General features: G+C 38.2%; 1 protein-coding gene across 1 annotated transcript; it reads right to left on the reverse strand.

Moving 5' to 3' along the window:
• Nucleotides 1-8283: 8283 nt before the first annotated feature.
• On the reverse strand, nucleotides 8284-9449 carry LOC117457060 (olfactory receptor 51I2-like). Its single transcript, XM_034096928.1, has 2 exons — nucleotides 9425-9449; nucleotides 8284-8843 (listed from the first exon to the last, which is right to left on the reverse strand). Exons 1-2 carry the CDS (start codon nucleotides 9447-9449, stop codon nucleotides 8284-8286), a joined length of 585 nt encoding a protein of 194 aa, XP_033952819.1.
• Between the last annotated feature and the right edge of the window lie 743 nt (nucleotides 9450-10192).

Genomic DNA, 10192 nt, shown 5'->3' on the forward strand with positions numbered 1-10192 from the left:
TTTAAAGGGAAAAATGGGAGAAACCTCAGGGAGAGCAACAGAGGAGGGATCCCTCTCCCAGGACGGACAGACGTGCAATAGATGCCGTGTGTAAATTGAAAAGATAATACATTTGCAACATAGGTAGTCCAGATGTTTGGAAATGCATGTGTGTATAATAGGAAGATGAATCCACAAGGATATCCATCCAGGACCACAGCCACGACTCAAGATCCAGCGCTCGCGATCCAGGACACAGGACCGCAGGATCATCCATGACTCCGGATCCCGGCGTATATATACACCAAAAAGAAAGAAATTTGGGGAAGCTGGGTTAATCGGAACATGAGAGGACACAGGTATAGACAGAGAGAAGGAAGAAGCAAGATGTCCCCCGACAAACTAAGCCTATATCAGCAAAACTAGGGGCTGAATCTAATCAGCCCTAACTATAAGCTTTATCAAAAAGGAAGGTCTTCAGCGCACTCTTAAAAACGGATAGGGTGTCTGCCGCCCGAACACAAACTGGAAGCTGATTCCACAAATGTGGAGCTTGATAAGAAAAGGCTCTGGCTCCCATTGTACTTTTAGAGATTCTAGGAACAACCAACAACCCTGCATTCTTGGAACGCAATGCCCTAGTAGGACAGTAGGGTATAATGAGTTATTTAAGGTAAGATGGCGCCTGCCCATTAAGGGCTTTGTAGGCGAGAAGAAGAATTTTAAAATATATCCTGTGTTCTATAGGGAGCCAGTGTAAGGCAGCCAGAACAGGAGTAATGTGGTCCCTTTTCCTAACTCTGGTTAGTACACGAGCCGCAGCATTTTGAATCAGCTGAAGCGACCTGACTGACTTCTTGGTACTCCCTGATAATAAAGAGTTACAATAATCCAGCCTAGAAGTAACAAATGCATGGACTAGTTTCTCTGCATCGTTTTGAGGCAAGATATGCCTGATGTTTGCAATGTCCTTGACATTGATTTTATGTGGGCGTTAAAGGATAAATCCTGATCAAATATAACACCAAGATTCCTTACAGTCTCACTGGAGGCCAAATTAATGCCATCCATAGTTAGTATATCTTTAGATAATTTGTTTCGTAGATTCTTCGGGCCAAGTACAATAACTTCAGTTTTGGTCGTGTTTAACATCAAAAAGTTTAAGGTCATCCACGTTTTTAAGTCCTTAAGGCAGTCTTGAATTTTATTTAGATGATTAATTTCATCAGGCTTGATTGATAAATATAGTTGAGTATCATCCGCATAACAATGAAAGTTTACAGAATGATTCCTTATAATATTGCCTAACGGAAGCATATATAATGTGAACAAAATAGGTCCGAGCACTGAGCCCTGTGGCACTCCATGGCTAACTTTGGTTTGCGTGGAAGATTCATCGTTGACACGTACAAACTGAGAGCGTTCAGATAGATAGGACCTAAACCAGCCTAAAGCAGTTCCCTGTATGCCAACTAAGTGCTCTAGTCTTTGCAATAGGATATCATGGTCAATAGTATCAAATGCAGCACTGAGATCGAGCAAAACAAGAATAGAGACAAGTCCCTTGTCTGAGGCTATTAGAATATCATTTGTGACTTTAACCAGAGCTGTCTCTGTGCTATGATGTGTTCTAAAGCCAGACTGAAAATCTTCAAATAAATCATTGTTTTTTAAGTAATCACACAGCTGTTTTGCGACCGCTTTCTCAAGAATCTTTGAGAGGAACGGAAGATTAGAAATAGGTCTATAGTTGGCTAAAACCTCTGGATCGAGGTTGTGCTTTTTAAGAAGCGGTTTTATCACTGCTACTTTGAATGATTGTGGAACATAGCCTGATAATAAAGACATATTCATAATATTTAATAAAGAAGTGCTAATTAATGGAAAAACTTCCTTCAACAGCTTAGTTGGAATTGGGTCTAACATGCACGTTGATGGTTTAGAAGAGAGAATCATTGAATGTAATTGTTCAAGGTTTATGGCTGAAAAGCATTCTAGTTTACTATCTAGTGTAATATTAGAACTTACGTTTCCGGGAGCTGTTGATAACACTATACTGGTCAAAGGCAAGAGGTCATTAATTTTGTTTCTAAGAGTAACCATTTTAGTGAGTCTAGTACTCGGAGCAGTGGGCAGCTATTGCACAGCGCCCGGGGAGCAATGGGAGTGGTTGAGGTACTGTCCACATCGCATACCTGAGGTCAAGCAGTCAAGTATGTGACTTGTACAGGAACTTGGTCTCTGAGAGTCAAAAAAGCCTTTTTCGCCTACATGTCCACTTTGCATCCCCGAGGTCGTGCTGTAAAGTATTTTAAGGGTACAGTACACGTCAAATACATAACTGCAGGAACTTGGGTATTTGAAATATACAGGGTGATTTCTCCTTGGTGATTCATCACAGGTGTCTGAAACTGATATGGCACATGTCTGGTGTTCCAGGGACCAACATGTTCGAGTATCAGCTTCCTGTGTCAATGCATTGTGGAGATATGGCCGTGTCAATTTCAAATACCCCAGATCCTGCAGTAACGTATTTGAAGTGTAGAATGTCTAATTTGACCTGCCCTTTTTAAAAACATGTTCCTTCAAATAAATGTTTAATTGTTGCTTGGCATGAAAATCACTGCAGCGAGAGATGGAGCACACCAGATTTCCTGGAGGGCCTGCGGGTCTGACGTTTAAATATGTTTGTTGGCACTCAAAGACGAGCGATCCGACGCTGGTTTCGGGTCTCAACGTGCTCCAGGAACTCTGCCGTAAGGATACGAGTTTTGCCCGAAAGACATAGAAAAACAAGTCAAATCAAAGCAGGGACCCCCATGGTCTCCGAATTTACATGTCCACAAATAAACCACTTGAATCTGGAGATCCTCTGACCTTTTCTCAGGTCAAAGCGGAGGGGTAAGGGAATTAAGCCCCGCCATGTCCACTGCATGGAAGCCATGACAACTGTAAAGTATTTGAAATGCACAGAATCAGCAAAAAATGGTTTAAAATGATGTGGATTTTGCTGCATTGCCTCATATGGACATCAGTGAGGTCCCAGAGGTTGCCTGATGGGATTTTTGAACAACAATCTTTTGAGAAAAGATACAGTGGCCTTAGTTGATGGTTGAAAAGGGAAATATGTATCTGATGTTGACGCATGACGAATAAGGAAGGGTAACGGTAGAGACCCCCGCCCCAAAAACATATGCCGTGGGGGTCCACAAAAAGCCCCATGTCAGTTGGCCTTCGCCGTCCTCCTGCCCTTCTTCCAGAGGGGTCCTCCATTGTTTTTCGTCGTCCTGGCCTTACTGTACATTGACTTTGCCCACCTGCCCTTTCCCCTGGTCTTTGCCCCAGATCTCCTGATTCTGTTCACCTGTTGTCCTTGTGTTTTTCCTGCACTGCCCAGCTGCGTGTGTCCTTTTTATTAGTTCTGCATGTATTTTAGTTCTGGTTTTCTGTTGCTGTTGTATATTGTTCATGGGAGAGTTCTGTTTCATTCGTTTTTGCCTTGCCCTGTTTATTCATTCCTGGTTAAACTAAAGTAAAGGAACTTTACTTCAAAGTTACTTTGTGTCCTGGGGCCTCATTTATAAACGGTGCGTACGCTCAAAAGATTGCGTACGCCAGTTTCTACGCAATGTTTCCGATTTATAAAATACTAACTTGACGGGAAAACGTGCGGTCCTCCACGCAAACTCTGACCCATGCGTACGCACTAAGCACAAAAACGGGAGAGACGAGAAACTGCGACACCGTTGGCAGAAGGAAGAATGGAGAGAAATATGTGGAAATAATACCATAAATAAAATGTTACCTCTCATTTATCATATATGAAGAATTCATTTTCAGACATTGATTAAAACCAATCTTAAAATGATTAAACAAACGCCTGTTTGCGACTCCTCAGTGCACACAAAAACATAACTTGAAGAAATAAATAAATACGGATATGTTATTTAAAACCACCTCGAATGTGTTGTGTTAATGTGATGAAATGTTTTCTCATGAATGATGCGGTCAGCAGGAGGACAGAATTACGTCTAAACTGAGCCGTTTTGCATTTCTATAGGTTGTAGATACGAGCATGGTTTTACATACTATGTAGGCTCAGCAGCCCTGCCCCCCCATAAGGCTGAACCTGAACCAGCTTTTCTCCAAACTGAAGGAGGTGAGCAGCATTGTGTTGAATGCCACTTAACATATCTGAAGGGAGACTGGAATACAATATATATATATATCAAAAAGCTAACATCTAATTTAAATTATATATTTCAAACACAATATTTTCGCACATCTTCTATATAAACCAAAAAACTGCTTTTAGTCTATTTAGGATGATGGACAGTTTGAAGCATTGAGTGATCAGTCTGTAAACAAAATGTTAATCACAGACATTTTGGTTATGATATTAATACTAATGTTATTATATTAAAGCAGGGGTGGGGAACCTCCGGCCCCCGGGCCGTATACCGACCGCTAGACCATTTGGTACGGCCATCGAGGTAATTTATGAAGAAAGTGGCCTGGGCCTGGTGGTGGGCCCAATGTGATATATGTTCATGGGGCCCAAAATCCCTGGCGGTGCCCCTGCGGAAAACAGCTGGAAAACAAAAAAATAATTCAGATCCAGTCGTCATGACTCCACTCCGGAGGGATTCCCCGATCATTTCTTAGAGTTTCTCTTCAAGGGGGGTCTCCTGTCCCCGGTACAAACACACTGCCTGAGGAAGGCTATACTGTATGTATTTATTTTGTCATTAGACTTTTTCGGACCACTTATTTATTTATGTTGGTGACGATCCGACCTCCATGCTGCTACTCTGGTTCAAACTGCATCCACCAAACAATATAATTTATCTCGACCTCCCCAAAATAACCCAAAGCTGACACGGCGTGAGATGTCTTTTTTAGCTGTTCTGTACATAGGCACGTCCTACGCTGATACGCAGTGTTTTATAAATCGGAAGAAGTCTGTGCGTATTTAATTGCTTTGTCCTACGTGAGCAACCTTCCCACGTGAATCCTACGCAAGGCTTTATAAACGAGGCCCCTGCTCTTTGTTAATCCTGATCTCCTGGTGAAACGGCTCATTATGTCTGCCCTCTCAAAAATGTGTTTTTTATTTTGCTAAATTATAGTTTCTTAAGTGTTTGTTTTGTTCCTTGATGCAGGGGAAACCAACTGTATACGTTGCAGATTCTTGATCTCTCATATTTCATCATCTATTTTTTTGCATTCTTTTGTGTGATCAAATCAAAGAATTCAAGTTTTCAAGATTTAAAATGTTTATTATCACTTTATTTTTCCATTATGAACATCATCAAAATAGAGAAAATAAATGAGTAGAGCCCTGCAGGAAAGGCACCCTTAAAGCTGGAACATGACAGATATGTTCCCAGGCATAATATCATAACTATACCCACACCACGTGAACTATTTTTTTTTTTTCACAACGCATAAATGCCATCTACACTTAATCATGTTCTTCAAAAAATAATATTTTATTTAGAGTAAAGCAGCTCCAGGTGGTCATGTAGTGCAATCACAGCTTTGAAACCACAAAACAAAACAAACACTCCAAAGGCATATACATGATATAATAATATAGGCTATACATATATATATATATATTTATGAATCTTTATCCTTTTAGCCATAACTGTAGAAGGGCAACTAATGAAATCCCATTACTATTTATAGCTACAGACCAAATCAGCCTTAAAAAAGTGATTTAACTAAAACATAGTATATACAGTAAGCAGAAGAATATATCAATTAAGAGTATGATTGATAGTCAGTGATGTTTTTTTATCACAGTCGAGTTCATGATGAAAACAATCTTAATGTTATATTAACCGATTAGATTGAGAACTGAAGATAACATAATTGCATTTAAGAATGATTTACTAAAGCAGAATTGGAGGGTAGTATATGAGAGAGACGATATTGACAAGGCCTATGATGAATTTCTAAACATCTTTAAAGCACTTTATGACAAAAACTGTCCTGTGAAACAATGCAGCGAGAGACACAATCAAAGTCACAGTGCATGGATCCCTAATGGCCTCAACAATGCCTGCAAAAAGAAAAATACACTATATAGACAATTCATAAAATATAGAACTTCAGAAGCAGAAAATAAATATAAAATATATAAGAATAAATTAACCCATATTCTGAGGATATGTAAAAAAGAATACTATAATAAAATATTAGAGAATAATAAGAATAAAATATGAAAGGTTTATGGAAAGTATTAAATAGTGTCATTAGAAAAGTTCGGGTTACCCTGAGTTTTTTGTGGACAAAAATAATGTTATTAATAATACAGAAGATGTGGTTAATGGTTTTAATGATTTCTTTGTAAATGTGGGGCCAGATCTGGCAGAACAAATTAAAACCGTAGAAACAACTAAAGGGGAAGATACGGACTTTTGGAATGAACACAATAGCTCTTTCTTCCTCGCACCAGTCGAAGAAAAAGAAATCATCGAGACTGTGCGAAAATGTAAAAGCAAATCCTCGACCGATTGGAATAATATTGATATGATTATAGTAAAAAACATTATTGAAGAAATTGCAGAACCATTGACTCATCTCTTTAACTTGTCTTTTCAATCTGGTAAATTCCCAAATAAAAGGAAATTAGCAAAAGTGATACCATTATATAAAACTGGGGATAAACACCATTACACAAGTTACAGACCTGTTTCATTGCTCTCTCAGTTTTCCAAGATCCTTGAAAAGCTTTTTACAAAAAGACTTGACCGTTTCATGGAAACACATCAGCTTTTGGACGACAGTCAATATGGATTCAGGAAAGACAGATCAACATCTATGGCACTAATGGAATTAAGTGAGGAAATAGCAAACTGCATGGACAATAAAAAACAAGCAGTGGGAATATTTATAGACTTACAAAAAGCATTTGACATAGATCACAATATGTTACTGATAAAACTGGAACGGTATGATATCAGAGGGATTAGACTGGGTGAGAGATTATTTAAGCTACAGACAACAATTTGTTGAAATTGGTGAACATAAATCAGAATACATGAACATAACTTGTGGAGTACCTCAGGGGTCCGTGTTGGGTCCAAAGCTGTTCATAATATACATCAACGACATTTGCAGAGTATCAAATATATTGAAATTTATTTTATTTGCAGATGACACTAATATTTGTTGTTACGGTGACAATTTGAAACAGCTAATGGAAGTGATAACAGCATAAAGTAAAAGATTGGTTTGACACAAACAAATTATCATTAAATATAAGCAAAACAAAGATTATGTTATTTGGAAAACAAAAAACAAATCCACAGATACAATTAATACTAGATAACATACACATAGAAAGAGTATATGAAATTAAGTTCCTTGGTGTGGTTTTAGACCACAACATCAGCTGGAAACCTCATATCACTCATGTAAAAGCAAAACTGGCTATATTGGGAAAAGCCAGATACATTCTGGACTGTAACTCATTGCATACTCTATATAACACACTAATATTGCCATATCTGATTTACTGTGTGGAGATTTGGGGAAACACGTACAAAACCAACCTACAGCCGTTATGCACATTACAAAAAAGGGCTATAATGTTGGATATCTTGAACACACTAATGTATTATTTTTGAAGTCACACATATTGAAGTTCACTGATCTGGTTACATTTAAAACGGCACAAATCATGAACAGAGCCAGACATAATCTACTTCCTAGGAAATTAAAAACATTGTTCGTAGACAGAGAGGGGGGGTATAATTTGAGAGGAAATCTACATTTTAAACAACTCAAGGTCAGAACAACTCTGAGAAGTATGAGTTTAACAATCTGTGGGGTGACTTTATGGAATGCTTTGGAGCCGGAGTTAAAACAAAGCATAATTCAGTTTAAAAGGATGTACAGAAACACTTTTTGGGAAAACTATGAGAATGAAGAAAGGTGATTGAAGATGAGAAATTATTGTATATGTTTGTATAAATGTAAATGTATGTAGGAATAACATGCATAATGATTTAAAGGACAATCATTGATCAAGTAAGGGGTGGGAATTAATAAGCATTTGCTTCCTCCTACTCCCTTTCGGACACATACTGTATGACTTTTTTTTTTTTGTTGAATATACAAATATTACCATGAATGTGGATAAATACTGTATTATAATAATACGGTATTCTGTTTTTCATATTTATTATTTTTTAATCTGTTCGAAAGACTGAAAGAAATAAATAAAATAAAGAACCTCGAAGATGAAATCTGAACTCATTACTCTTCACAGTAAACCAGTAATGAAAACAAGCATTATTTGAATTCAATCCGACACTTCAACATCTTGAGATGGTGAAATATCTTTTTCATTTTTAGTCCGTATATGAGTGGGTTGAAAAGGGGGTTATAAGAAATGACTTGCAAAGTCAATATCAAACGTGTAGTTACAGGAATATTAAATCCAAGACGAACTATGATGCCATCGAAAGCAAAAAAACAGGAAAAGCTGATTAAAACCAACAGGTGGGGTAAACAGGTCTGTGCAGCTTTTCTCCTGTATTCTCTACCATTTGTATATGATATTATAAGTATCCTGGTGTATGTAAAAAGTATGAAGATAAGAGGCAGAAGTGACATATGTATCAACACGAACGCTCCGTATACAGCGAGAGCGCTTGAGCTCACACACTGAAGATTGTAAATCGAATTGTTACAAAAGATCTCCCTAACAGTAAAACTGCAGAGTTTGCTATTAGAAAAAAGAAAAATTCCCACTGCACTCACACAAGTCGGCAGAAGCCAAGACAAAACCAGAAAGACAATGACTGTTCTTTTTCTCATGATGGTTGAATATTGCAGAGGTCTATTGCTGGCTGCAAAACAAGAGATCAAGATTTTTATTATTTTATTTGTTACTTGTCACGTTAGTTTTTCTGAGCAAATGTTCTGGAGACCCAAATGTCTCCACATGTTCTGTCTTCATACAGGTCAAAACTTATACGGCTAAATATTTCTGTACATCTTGGATATTAAACGAGATTTTCACTTTTTTATCTTCAGACAACCCTCAGATTATTTTGCACATTTGTACACAGAGCTACCAGACTTCTGATGTGCAATAACTGCCGTAGGGTTGTCGGTTCAAGTCCCCGAACAGACCTAAAAATGGAGTGTGGACTGCTACTGCTGGCAGAGGGCCCTCAATAGCTATACTAGGATGGGTTCAAAGCTGAGACCACTGTGTGTGCTTTTTAAATGTACAGTATTTGTGACCAATAAAGAGGTTTTTATCCTCCAATTAAAAATATACAATACTTTGTGCAATATACCCTCCTACTGCTACTTTTATTAACATGGCGTACATGTCTGTTATATTGTTTTTGACTTATTGTGTTATTGATATTAATTAACGTGTGCATACTTAGCCATTCTTTTATTATTTTCTTGACCTTACTGCACGATCTGCTGTTCATGAACATTTCCACGGGACGAATAAAGGACTTCTGATTCTGATGCAAATTAGATCTTTATGTAGGCCATTTGATGAGGCACTCAGAATGTTCCCTATTGCATCGGTAGAGTGTTTGCCATCAGCATCGTGAGGACGTGACGGTACGTTATATTTTAAGTTTTTAAATGATAGGCAGTCTGTGTGTGTAAGAAGCCTCACACTGTGCAGAGGAAGGATGCACAGTAAGGGACTCTGAAGTGGAGACTTCTGAGCAGGAGAGGTGGATTGTAAAACTCATACATGGTGTACACCCTACAGGAGAATAGGGTAACAAATAAACTAGCAGATATCACCATGAACCCCCCCCCCCCCCCACGACTTCATAACGGACATTAACACAGTTATCTTTTACATTACACGTTTTCTGACATGCCATTTGTAAACATGTTCATGAAGAGTTATGTAATGCTAACTTTTGAGGAGTTTGTTTACCTAAAGTGATGTAAGACTGTGTGTGTGTGTGTGTGTGTGTGTGTGTGTGTGTGTGTGTGTGTGTGTGTGTGTGTGTGTGTGTGTGTGTGTGTGTGTGTGTGTGTGTGTGTGTGTGTGTGTGTGTGTGTGTGTGTGTGTGTGTGTGTGTGTGTGTGTGTGTGTGACAAAGACAGTAACACGTAATCCTTAATATGGATTTTGGATGTTTGAGTGGATTACAGAAAACATAATTGAGTCTCACTTTATTATTATTTATGTTAATTATTATAACGTGTTAAT

Source organism: Pseudochaenichthys georgianus, chromosome 13, assembly GCF_902827115.2.
Source record: "Pseudochaenichthys georgianus chromosome 13, fPseGeo1.2, whole genome shotgun sequence".
In the NCBI taxonomy this organism is placed as follows: Eukaryota; Metazoa; Chordata; class Actinopteri; order Perciformes; family Channichthyidae; genus Pseudochaenichthys; species Pseudochaenichthys georgianus.

Bases quoted from the DNA above. Each gene is read 5' to 3' on its own strand.
- LOC117457060 (XM_034096928.1), bottom strand. From the start codon at position 9,449: ATGTTCATGAACAGCAGATCGTGCA. The intron at 8,844-9,424 runs GTAAGGTCAAGA...CTTGTTTTGCAG, and splicing joins CATGAACAGCAGATCGTGCA to CCAGCAATAGACCTCTGCAA.